The 12,786-nt window shown below is 38.8% G+C and overlaps 1 protein-coding gene and 1 long non-coding RNA gene across 2 annotated transcripts in view; one reads left to right on the top strand and one right to left on the bottom strand.

The window, feature by feature from the left end:
• Nucleotides 1-12,786, top strand: part of hmcn2 (hemicentin 2) — a 65,497-nt gene that overhangs the window by 18,635 nt on the left and 34,076 nt on the right. The window contains exons 18-30 of the mRNA XM_057832151.1: nucleotides 113-240; nucleotides 1,556-1,700; nucleotides 2,026-2,138; nucleotides 3,449-3,608; nucleotides 3,690-3,849; nucleotides 6,093-6,220; nucleotides 7,062-7,313; nucleotides 9,262-9,345; nucleotides 10,347-10,538; nucleotides 10,611-10,741; nucleotides 10,903-11,047; nucleotides 12,297-12,423; nucleotides 12,510-12,667. Of these exons, the coding sequence (XP_057688134.1) occupies nucleotides 113-240; nucleotides 1,556-1,700; nucleotides 2,026-2,138; nucleotides 3,449-3,608; nucleotides 3,690-3,849; nucleotides 6,093-6,220; nucleotides 7,062-7,313; nucleotides 9,262-9,345; nucleotides 10,347-10,538; nucleotides 10,611-10,741; nucleotides 10,903-11,047; nucleotides 12,297-12,423; nucleotides 12,510-12,667 (1,923 nt within the window). The remainder of the gene's footprint in view (nucleotides 1-112; nucleotides 241-1,555; nucleotides 1,701-2,025; nucleotides 2,139-3,448; nucleotides 3,609-3,689; nucleotides 3,850-6,092; nucleotides 6,221-7,061; nucleotides 7,314-9,261; nucleotides 9,346-10,346; nucleotides 10,539-10,610; nucleotides 10,742-10,902; nucleotides 11,048-12,296; nucleotides 12,424-12,509; nucleotides 12,668-12,786) is intronic.
• LOC130913490 (uncharacterized) lies at nucleotides 2,561-12,565 on the bottom strand. The gene is made up of 4 exons (XR_009062774.1): nucleotides 12,262-12,565; nucleotides 7,253-7,321; nucleotides 6,969-7,184; nucleotides 2,561-6,879 (listed from the first exon to the last, which is right to left on the bottom strand). It is a non-coding gene; the product is annotated as an uncharacterized LOC130913490 (long non-coding RNA).

Below are 12,786 nucleotides of genomic sequence, written 5' to 3'. Positions count from 1 at the left end.
GAATGCTTCGTATATGATATGTCTTTTCACTCTTTTGCTCTTGGCTCTATCCCTACAATTTGAAACTCCTGAACTGACTTGGTTAATATTTACTCAACATTTTCATTTGCAGAGCCTCCTCTCTTAGCCCAAGGTGTCCCGATCATCACTACTGGTATTGGACAACCCCTGAGTATCCCATGTATGCTGCTGGAAGGAATACCACTCCCAGAAAGACACTGGTCATTAAATGGGAAACATGTAAGATGTGTTATCCAATTAATAAATTAATCGAATTATATTATACATACACAGGGATGAAAGTGGCTAGAATTTCTTGCCGGAACTCCCCGACGCGAAGGTTGCCACGGAGCCAGAAATTTAATTTATTTATATTTTTTCTTTCTTTTTTTGGGGGGGCGGGGGTCATACCTGTTACACTACCGGAATGCAAAGAAAACTGTTTTAGCACAGTTATTTCTATAACACATACAAAAACTGATTTTAATTCAAAATTGTATTTTTTTCAACAAAAACAGCAATAACTCCAACCTCCAGCTCCAAATTTTTATTTTCCCTCATTTCCTCACATACTAAATGCCAAATCTCAATTTTAACTACTTAAGAACATAGGATGTATATTAAAGTTGAAGTTAATGTAAACATTTACTTTTTGGTTGTTTTTTTTAATAACAAAGATATGAGCAACATACATTCAGAAAAGTAAGTACAAATGACATTAATCTGAGTGAAATGGAATATATTTTGAAGATCGCGCAAACATTGACTTTTTTAAATCATATGGAAATGAATAAGTAGCCTAACATACAGTATATGAACAAATTTAAGTCCAAAATGCACATTGGGACAGCTCAGATGTTCTGAACCACACCATCAAAGCAAATAAAACTAAATATGATAAGTAAGCCTCCTCATGTCTTTCATTGCTCTTAAAGATTTGATCCATTTTATGTTGCGTTGCCCTTTTTTGTCGCATCAATTCAACCTTTTTTTTGCTGCTCAAGAAAACATGCACATTTGAACCAATCAGAGCTAACTCTCTCTGCTGATCACGTCAGTATGACAGCCAATTGAACGGATAAATGAGTCCAGGCGTTTTGCTTTGCTGCGTGTATTCGCACATTGACATGACTCATCATCGTCAGACTCAGAAAACTGCAGCAGCTGGGGAAACCTCCATGCCATTCGTGGAATAAAATAAATAATAAATATAGGTGGAAACGGATTATGCTACACAAGCACTTTATTATGCTTGCTGTTAACACTTGTGTATATAAATTTGATGTTGGTAGATTGTTTTCTTCTTGGAGATGAAATGTATGTGCGGCAGCTTAGCATTTATTTTTTTTTTTTTACATAGCGTTTTGACAGTTGCCGTCATATTTTCGGAATCAAAGCACCGTGTACCGGAACAGAATTTTGGCTCTGAATCTTATAGCGGAACTGCGTTCTGGCCTGTATCTTATACCGGAACTGCGTTCCTGACTGTTCTGGCCCACTTTCACCCCTGTATATACATGAATTATCTAATAGTTTTCTTCTTTCCTCTATAAAGGTTCAATTCAATGGGAGAATTTTTGTGAGAAGTGATGGAAGTTTGTACATTGGAAAAGCTGTTCCAGATGATTCTGGGGCATATGTGTGCACAGCAGTGAATGCAGCGGGATCTATGAACATCACAGTAAACGTGGAGGTCCATGGTGAGTAGTCCTCTGTTTTTACGCCCTCGTCATGCTCTAAACCTGAGCTAGATTTAAGGAAAAGGTTGTTACACATAAAAAAAATTAATTCAGGGACCTCACCACCTGTTGTCATTACCGTGTGAGGCTTCAATTTACTTCATGCTTTGAACAATGGAGTCATTTTGCTTATAAGAAGATAATGACAGGCAAGACAGATTATGCCTCATCAGTTTGTAATGAATAAATGCCTGAAGTGCCGATACAGTTGGCTTTCAAAGACCAGTGATAATTTTGAGGACCAAGCAAATAGTCAGCTGTGCTCTGTGGCCTACTTTCTCCACAGTGCCCCCCGAGATTAACACTGGACCCTACCACTACATAGCCATTGAGGGTGTAGCCATCACATTATCGTGTGAGACGAGTGGCATTCCTAAACCAATTGTGGTTTGGACTAAGGTAGGAGTTTAACATTTTCTATTATTATAGCTTCATTTCTACAGCATGTATTCTTTCCGTATACAGTACGTAAGTTCATAGGTGATTTGCTAACCTTTCAGCTGAGCATGAAACATTATAAGTCCCTAAAATATACAGTAAATAGGGTACACTGCTTCTGACTTACAGCTTTGTTTAAACAAAGTGCATGATCCACCATGATGGAAATGTGATCTACAGGATGTACTAATAGTGTTTGCCAAGTTAAGTAATTTTGCAGCACTTTTCAGTCCAGTTCAGAGAGTTCACCAAAAAATTGCACAACATAAAGAAAGCAAGCAATGCGCCATTTACAAACCTCCTACTGCTGAATGAGGCGGCCAGGGGTCTGCCTTAAGTTTTCTAGAATCTAGCAAGCCTCTGACCTTGAACAGGAGAAGATATATAGAAAAGGATGGACAAATGGATCACTTACAGTATTCCCAACATATCAAATAGCAGTTTATTGCCTTAGGTTTCAATCTTTTATTGCCAAGTTTTTGTTCACATGCCATTCTTAAAAAATATTTTACTAAATATTATTAATCATATTTGCGTATTCAATTTTCGGCAGCACATTGTCCCGAGTGGCTAACGCATTTTCCTGAGAGTCACGAATCTGGGTTTGAAACACAGCTTGGACTGTTTTAAGTGGTGTATACATTAACATTGAATCTTTTGCTGTCAGGCAGCCCTGTTAGCCACAGGTTTTACCATGCTGCTCTTTCACTTAATGTAATTTGACAGTTCCTAATGAAAGAATAGAAAACAGCATGGTTTAATGTATTTTTTCTACAACAGTTGTCTGTTGCATTGAACAGTAAAGCATTCACATTATAACAACACTACTTAGTCTAGTTTACGTTTTTTTTTAACCCATGACTGCAATGTGTTCAGCTCCATTGGCATGCTGTACAAATTGTGTTTTATCATATATATTAAAAAAAATAATTAAAAAAAATACATCAGGGCTTTGAGCCAGAATTCGCTTTCCTTGCTTTTTCGCTGAAGAATTTTATCACCACAGTCAAATACAATGCAGTAGTTTACTTGACAGATAAGGGTGTATCTGCTAAAGCTATTAAATGTTCAAAGCAAGTTTAAATTCCAAAAGCCTATATTCTTTTATGCTTGTACTGAAAATAGAGAGCAGGTTAGACAGGAGCCTTGTAATTATATTAGACATCAAATGTTTGGCTGCAAATCAGATGGGTCTCAGAGTCCCTGCATTGTCATGCTTGTGAAGCTACAGTACTTTTTTTTTTTTTTTTTTTTGCTTGCTCTTCCTTTAGGGCAGGCAACCTCTACCTCGGGATAGCTCCTCGCTTCAGGCTGACCCCAGTGGATACCTCCACATACCCCACCCGACCACTGACGATGCAGGAATCTACATTTGTACTGCTACTAGTTCCGTGGGTTACACCAGTCGGGAAATCCAGCTCAGTGTTAACAGTAAGGCAAAAAAGAAGGCAGTCACCCAAATACAGCATTTGTCCTGAGAGCTCGCACTCACAGTTGTTTCCCTTTTCACAGCAATGCCAAAGATAATGGGTGCGAGTGACCATGACAACACAGTAGAAATGGCTGCAGAGGTAGGAGCAGAGGTTGTTCTACCTTGTGAGGCCCATGGGAGTCCGTCACCACTTGTCACATGGAACAGAAATGGGCACCCCATCCCCCCTGTCACAGCAGGGTGAGTTGGAGATTTTATATGACTGTGGCAACAATGTCACATCTAGTAAAAGACAAAAAAAATCAGGTTTCCATGCAGAATTTTTTTTATCATTCTGACAAGGGCCGAACGATATTGGAAAAAATTGTTACTAAAAAGCAACAAGCGCTTCATCTCGGACACCGGATAGTATTCTAGCAAGCAGGTTAAACATGATCTTACTCTAAATTTGAGTTAGTAATTTGGAAACTGAGAGAAAGTCAGCGTTTTACGATGGGAATCGTTTCATACAATCTATTAACAAGTTCAGTTCTCTTAACTAAGCAGTTGGAAACAAATTGATGATGCTTTGTTTCATCTCGGGGTCGACTTCCTGTGACTTTACACATTCCCTCTTTGCTGGAATACCCCCAACTCTGAGGGCTGCCATATTTTCATGTGTGCAAATGATTATGTCGCTACGCATTTACATCAAGAAGGTACCCTGTAAACACTCTAAATCACTGTATACATGGCAACATTTTACTTCTGGTTGGATTAACAGAAGGAATATTGCGAATTTGAATGAATTTTACATTCGTTCAGTTTTGAAATGTTTATATGGAGCTTATCCTTTTGGGTTGCACTTCTAACCAGATTCTAATCTTGCAAACTTGGCTAAATTAAAATTCCTCATCATGTCTTACTTCTGTTCTAATATATTACCCAGACCTTAAATGGAATTTGCCTGCCATTCATGATTACACAAATTTTTAGTCATGCCCAATAAAGCGCAACTTGTCAGAGTCAATAGTCCATGTAGGGGGTTGTATTTGTGTATCCTTGACTTGCTAACTAAACTGAGGTAGAACATCTGGTGCTCTGTGGTTCACATTCATGTGTGGTCACACTGACTGTAGGCAGCCCCACTCAGTACGCAGACAAGATAGAAGACAGCCTCAGAGGAGGGTGACGAGGGGGTTGAAACCTCCAGTGATGACTCAAATGCAGTATGGTTTGTCTATGCAGCCAGGAAGAAGGGAAATGTGGGTGGTGGTGTGGGGGATGCCAGGAAGAAGGGAGGAAAACTGACACAGAAGAGAGACAAACCCTGTCTGCCTGAAGTTGGGAATCCCTGGGGTGCGTTAGCAATAAAACAACATGCTGACTCTTTACTAGTCTTGTCTGATGAGAATAACATGTCTTTGTGAACAACCCCCACACAGGCCCGTGCTCTGCAGATTTAGCTACTGAAAACACATGCAAGCTGTAGTTCAGAAAAGATGACCACGGTGTTGATTGTTGCACACTAATGTAAATTAAGGGGTGGGCTGATTTCCATCCATTCAAGCTGTATCTAAATAGAATGTCACTGTTTTTCTTCACATGAGTGGAGAACTCAGGGTAATTGATAAGCTACAGCATGGAAATGCAAGCGATTAAAAAAAAAAAAAAAAAAAAATGTTTTTTCCATTTCATCAGACATGTTATCGTTATTAATAAGTTGCCTAGCAAAAATTCTTATCCACCGGAACTGGGAGATGTCTGTTTACATTTGTGTGTATTTTCTCATTCATACAGCTCCACTTCGATGCCGCTGAGATGAATACAAGCTATTTTTACTTGCTTGAAACATTAAACGGCTGGGCATTTCTTAATCACAAAGCATACTTTTTGTTTGTGTCTTGACAGGCTTACTAATAGCTACATTTGCTTTAGCTTTTTTTGAAGGCAGATGTCACAGTGACCGACATAATATACAGCATACGGTCAGGCCTTTCTTTAAATCAAATCACGCGTGACTCTATAGTTATATAGTTAACACACTGTAGAATTCTACTGATGTTGGCATCCATATGAACTTTCCCAGGGTGACTTCATCAGGTTAAACTCCGGCTACCCTTTTTCACCGTAATTACCTTGGACAATAGTAACAAGTCACAGGGGAGATCACTCGACCCTGGAGGAAGTCTGCATTCCACTGAGTGCTTTCTTTTTTTTCTTTTTTTTTTTAGATCTTTCATCCATCACTCAGGGCAGCAAATAGTCCCCATTTAAAATACAGTTTTTGGCAGAGAATTCAAACAATGTAAAAAATATAAGAACGTTGTCCTTTTACTGTTACAAATGTTCCAGAAAAAAATGAGGGTATTTGAGGAATTATAATATTATAATTAATCCAGACAGGTAAATTACATCACCACAAAGGTTGGAGACCTTCACTGATTTATTAAGTGCTGTTTTTTGTGTTATTTCCTTGCTCTTCACCCCTTACCTCTCTCCAGGTTCACTGTTTTACCTTCAGGCTCCCTGAAGATCACCGATGTACGCCTGATTGATAGTAAACTGTACACCTGTACCGCAGAGAACCCAGCTGGCAATGTGTCCTTAAGCTACAATTTACATGTTCAAGGTAACACTAATACATGTCTGTTGAGAACACTGTCATGTTGATAGATCTCCTGGTAATATGTCAATTCTTTCAAATACTGTAAATGGAATGGAACTGTATAGGCATGTGCCGGTAAGAGATTCTGATGGTATGACAGCCTTAAGCAAAAATATCACGGTTTTCACGCGATTACAGCTCGGAAATATGTTACTTAAGATGTCTAGGGAAAAAAAATATTTTCCATTGAACAGGAGTTTTATTTTTCAAAACATTAGCAAATTAAATTATAAGTATAATGTCAAGTTAAAATGAAGAAAATAACAAATAATAACTGAAATATTCTAAATAAAATGAAAGTAAATGCAGTCCTTTAGGTGAGAGTAAACCCACAGCCTTAGCTCAACATTATTACCATCAGAACAAAAATAATTGAATTATTTTCCATAAAAAGCACGTGTGTATGACTCGTATCATTTTTACATGCTAGACACACTCTTTCTCAACACAGAAATTTGCCAGAGAGAAAAAAAACACCACATTTTACCACCGCTAGACACACTAAACACATTGGAGTTAACTCTCGTAGCTGGTGGAAAATGTTCATGACAGTGTTTACTAACCTTGAATTTTGTATCAATGCGAAGGGTTGAGCCTACCGGCTGCAATCGAGGCATTTCTCCCTGCATTTTGGGGACATAAAAAAAAAAAAAAAACTAATTACGGAGGGACGGTATGACGGAAAATTTTTGCGACCGTGACATTTTCATACCATGGTATACCTTGAAACCGGTAATCGGCACATGTCTATGTGAACTAAGTTGTAGTGTAAAGACACATGTTAAGTTTGCACTTTTGTCCTCAGCCAAGCCCAAGATTCAGCCAGCGCCCTCTCTACTGAAAGCTCTGGTCGGTCAAACAGTCACGCTGCCTTGTGTGGTCCAGGGGGAGCCGAGCCCAGAGGTCAATTGGTTTCACAATGGTCTTCCTGTTGGGATCAAGAACACTTCACCGCTTAGGATCCAAGAGGTCAGCCTGGCTGACAAAGGAGCTTACCAGTGCGTGGCTCGGAACAGCGCAGGACAGGAGACTTTGGAGATTTTTCTGGAAATTCTTGGTAAATTCCTGTAGCATAATACCAGACAACACAAGTAAAAAAAAAAAAAAAAAAAGAAAAAATAAGGAGTTTTTTCTTTAGAATGTTTTCACCAATCATACGTTTTGAGTCTTGTCAACATTTAGTTGAATGAGAACTAGTCTTCTGACCAAGGGTCTATAATGCTTCAGTAAGGGAATAAATCTTAGCATTGGGCTAATATATATTTTTTTAGTGTTATCCATGTCTAGCACCACATTTTCCAACCTCACTAAACACTCCGGATCACATTTTATTGGCACGCCAAATGCGTAAGATGCTATAAGCCGTTATTTTGCTCATGAAGCAGGAACCCAATATCTTTGGAAAATTTGTCAGATAATGCTCAATTTCTCCCAGAAAATGATTTCAATTACAAATGCATTTGGTAGTAATGTCTTCATTTATTTTGCTTGCAAAAGAGAATGTAAAGAATTCAATCATTCTCATTTTACACAAAACTCAAAAAATGGGCCGGACAAAAGTATTGGCACCCTCAGCCTAATACTTGGTAGCACAACCTTTAGACGAAATAACTGCGAACAACCGCTTCCGGTATCCATCAATGAGTTTCTTACAATGCTCTGCTGGAATTTTAGACCATTCTTCTTTGGCCAACTGGTAAAGGTATCTGAGATTTGAAGGGTGCATTCTCCAAACGGCCATTTTCAGATCTCTCCACAGGTGTTCTATAGGATTCAGGTCTGGACTAATTACTGGCCACTTTAGAAGTCTCAGTGCTTTCTCTCAAACCATTTTCTAGTGCTGTTTGAAGTGTGTTTTGGGTCATTGTCCTGCTGGGCCCTACATAATGCTGCAAAATTTGTTAATAGTCTTCAAACTTCATAATGCCATGCACACGGTCAAGCAGTCCAGTGCTAAAGTGAGCCAAGCAAAACATCAGGGAACCTCCGCCATGTTTGACTGTGGGGACTGTGTTCTTGTCTTTGAAAGCCTCGTTTTTTTCCTGTAAACTCCATGCTGATCCCTTTTCCCAAAAAGCTCTACTTTTGTCTCATCTGACCAGAGAACATTCTTCCAAAACGTTTTTGGCTTTCTCAGATAAGTTTTGGCAAACTCCAACCTGGCCTTTGTATGTCTGTGGGTCAGAAGTGGGGTCATCCTGGGTATTCTACCATAGAGTGCCTTTTCATTCAGACGCTGACGGATAGTACAGGTTGACATTGTTGTACCCTTGGACTGCAGGACAGCTTGAAGTTGTTTGGATGTTAGTCAAGGTTCTTTATCCACCATCCGCACAATCTTTCGTTGAAAACTCTTGTCATCACTTGTCATTTTTTCCTTTCCGTCCACATCTAGGGAGGTTAGCCACAGGACCATGGGCTTTACACTTATTGATGACACTGCGCACGGTAGACACAGGAACATTCAGGTCTTTGGAGATTGACTTGGAGCCTTGAGATTGATCATGCTTCCTCACAATTTTCTCAAGTCCTCAGACAGTTCTTTGGTCTTCTTTCCTTTCTCCATGCTCAGTGTGATACACACAAGGACACAGGTTGAGTCAACTTTAATCCATTTTAACTGGCTGCAAGTGTGATTTAGTTATTGCCACCACCTGTTATGTTCACATTTAGGTAACAGGTGCTGTTAATTACTCAAATTAAAGAAGCATCACATGATTTTTCAAAGGGTGCCAATACTTTTGTCTAACCCATTTTTGGAGTTTTATGTAAAATGATAATGATTAATTTTTTTCCCCCATTGTCTTTTGTGTTTTTTCATTCCAAGCAAAATAAATGAAGATATTACTACCAAAGCATTTATAATTGCAATCATTTCCTAGGAGAAATTGAGCATTATCTGACAGAATTGCAGGGATGCCAATACTTTTCACCAGCAGTGCAGTATTGCAGCTTGTGCAACACTTTGTCATATTATTACTCTATCTAATATTTTGTTTCCACAGGGGCACCATTTTTTGCAGAACCAGGAGATGCAGTCATGGAGAAAATAACTAATAGCAAGGTTGTCATCCCCTGTCCCGCTGAAGGTAATGAAATAAATGAAAGAAATATCATACTTGTACATCAAATATTAGGGAAAGGAAAAATGGAAGGCTATATTTGTTGCAGCAGCCTGGTACCCATCTAACTGATTTATCATTATTCTGACACCTGAAGAGAGAGACACTGTCACCTTGGTTCATGGAATATTTTTAACCAAATTAGTGTGACGTGGGGAGCTAGCCATTTCCAGTCATGAATACGTATATTGCAAATAAAGGGGGGGGGGGGGATTGTTTTTGTGGTCATGGAGCATTGCGTTTAAAAGAGGTAATCATTTCAGAAACACATGGTGGATATCAATCAGGCTATGTTGGCTGCAGCAAATGAATTCATGAGTCTATTAAATGAGCTCTAACACGTAAAATAGAACATCTGTTTGCATTTCCTCTCAGTAATGAGATAAATTTGCTTCAGAGCTCCTTAAATGTAAACATATGTTCAGAAAAAACACCAGATGATAACATCCCAGTTTTTTCTTTCTATGTGACCCGTGGGAATTGTTTTATGGGTTGAAGAAAGGTGCTGTCTCCATTTGTAACACCTCTCTAAATAGACAGAACAGCAGCATTTGGGTCAGTCTATGTATTTCACTGTGCCTTCATCACTTATCCTCATCATGTGAGTCAGTGTTTGGGTTAAGAACCTCCTCCACCCACCTTTTCTCCAGTCTACATATCTCTCATTTACCACTTCTAACGCCTTTCCACCCACTAATCTGTAGAAAACATCTGTTTCAGGCTCTTGTGTGTGATCACTGTGCTTTTGAAGTAGCTCGTACGGCTTAATGCTCCCCTCTGTGTTTGGTAATAAATATTCAGAACAGTAGCCCTAATCTTTAATCAAACCTTAATTCTGCAACCTTGTTATCTCCTTATTTGAAACGGCAGTGAATGAAAACTGAACTAAATTTTGATGCGCCTGCCATGCGCTCTAACATGAATGTAAATGCACTTTTATGTTGTTGGATTTCATCGGTGCTTTGCAGGCTCTCCACGTCCCAAGGTGCGTTGGTTCAAGAATGGCCTAGAGATCCATCCTGGACAATCAGAATTTTCTGTAACCAGGGATGGAGCTCTCGTAATTAAGAGAGCGTCTGCCAGTCACAGCGGTGATTTCAAGTGTGTGGCTACGAATGAAGCTGGGTCTGTGGATAGGAAGACCAGGTTAAAAGTGAATGGTAAGACCTCCTCCTCATTACTATAGGGAATTACAAGCACAATTCTAATCCTACGTCATATTATTATTTCAGTTCCTCCTGAAATCCAGGATGGTGGCCAAACAGGCAACCTCACTGTAACCTTAAAACAGCCTCTCACTCTAGGATGTGATGCTTTTGGTATTCCCTCCCCTACAATTACCTGGACTAAAGATGGTCACCTTGTAAGTTTGTGATGCATGTGTCTCATTGAACTGAAAATGCACGTTAATACACTAAAGCTATAAATGACTCCGCCATGCCACCATGTGGTCCTTGTTGTAACTACAAGATTACGCTCAAGACAGTAGAGACACTGCTGATTTTAGTTTTTCAATCTCAACAGGTGGATGGTCCTGGGCTGTATCTTCAAAATGGGAACCGTCTGCTCAGAATCTATAGGGTCCAGCCAGAACATGCAGGAATTTTTGCTTGTAAAGCCCGAAATTTAGCTGGGGAAGCTCGAAGGGAATATCATATTGTGGTGCAAGGTGGGTTTATAATACAACAACCTCTGTGCAATCTAGGTATATTAGATATAAGAGTTTCCACCATGATTTTCAGTTAAAAAAAAAAAAAACCAAACACAAACAAAATTAATCTACTGTAAACTTTCTGGTTACCAAAGCATGGTAATGGAAAAATTCTGGCAACAGTAACTGCCAATTTTACAGTAAGGTTACCTTTAAAACATTTTTTACAATGCTAGCCTGTTGCTGATGTTGAATATATACAAGGAAAATAATCAATATTACTCTTACTAATGCGGTAGGCCTTCATATATGGCCAACGCTTCTTACTTGTCTTCAGAGGTGGGTAGTAATGTGTTACATTTACTCCGTTACATTTACTTGAGTAACTTTTGGGAAAAAAATGTACATCTAAGAGTAGTTTTACTAAGCCATACTTTTTACTTTTACTTGAGTAGATTTGTGAAGAAGCGCTAGTCTTACTCCGCTTTTTGCGCTACACAAGAGTCATTACTTTTTCCTCTTTATAGTACATATTTTATTTTATTTTTGCCAGATAAGGCAGCGGCGGGGCTACCTGTTTCACCAATGAGATATCGCAACAATAGTCACATGACTCCATTATACCAATCAGACGCCATTCTATGATCACACTGGCCTGTTCATTCACGTGGCGTCTTTAAAGCACCGTAAAAAGTCAAATATTTGACATACGTACAGCGCTGTCGTCAACATGACTCAGAAGTGCAGATTTTAACCTCTCTTCCAGTTTTTATTTGGGACCGATTAACCATGAAAAACCGGAGATATGATTCTTTTAGTTTTATAATATTATATTATATAATATATTTTTTTTTTCCTTTGGCTTAAGGTGGTTACGTAATTGGTTTTAGTCTTTATCATTACCCATATTTTGCTTTGTTGTAAAGCACTTTGATGTTTTCTTAAAGGGCTGTATAAATAATTTTGTTTTGATTTTTCTTCAAAGTATGATAATAACAGTTCATATACTGTAGATAACGTGCTGAGAAAAAAATACCGTTGTTTAAAAAAATAAAATCAAATCAAACATCGTAAGCTGTTACTCACAATGTTACTCATTGCTTGAGTATTCTATTCACCACATACTTTTTTTGTACTTGAATACATTTTTTGATGACTACTTTTACTTGAGTAATATTATTTTGATTTAACGCTACTCGTACTTGAGTAAAATTTTGGGCTACTCTACTCACCTCTGCGTGTCTTGTGTGTGAACCTATTGTTGCAGCTCCACCAGTAATCTCGGGCACCACCAAACTACAAGAGATAACTGCTGTTCTAGGCGAGGAAGTGGATTTTCAGTGCAGAGTTAGTGGGCGTCCTGCACCCAGAGTGGAATGGAGTCGTGATGGAGAGTACGCATTAATCGATTCCCAAACTTTCAATTCAACAGAAACTCCAAGGATATGATATATACTACATCGGTTTTTGATGTTCTCAGAGTTCTATCTCGTGATGGAGATCCACATGTGGAGATCCTGGAAGACAGTCAAATGTTGAAAGTGAAATCTGTCCGGCTAAGAGATCAAGGACTTTACCAGTGTATGGCCAGCAACAATGCAGGGACACAGATGCGTCAGTTCAGATTAACCGTGCAAGGTTTCAATTTTCTCATCCATTCATCTACTGTAATTATTAGAAACTTATTTTTTTGCACAAAAAAAAGTGTCAAATATACAGTACTTTAGACAACAGGTGCATTTGTAATGATGCTGGCA

This window comes from Corythoichthys intestinalis, chromosome 3, assembly GCF_030265065.1.
Source record: "Corythoichthys intestinalis isolate RoL2023-P3 chromosome 3, ASM3026506v1, whole genome shotgun sequence".
Classification (NCBI taxonomy): domain Eukaryota; kingdom Metazoa; phylum Chordata; class Actinopteri; order Syngnathiformes; family Syngnathidae; genus Corythoichthys; species Corythoichthys intestinalis.
Note: the sequence above shows the minus strand (reverse complement) of the source record. Positions and strands in the feature narration are given on the sequence as shown.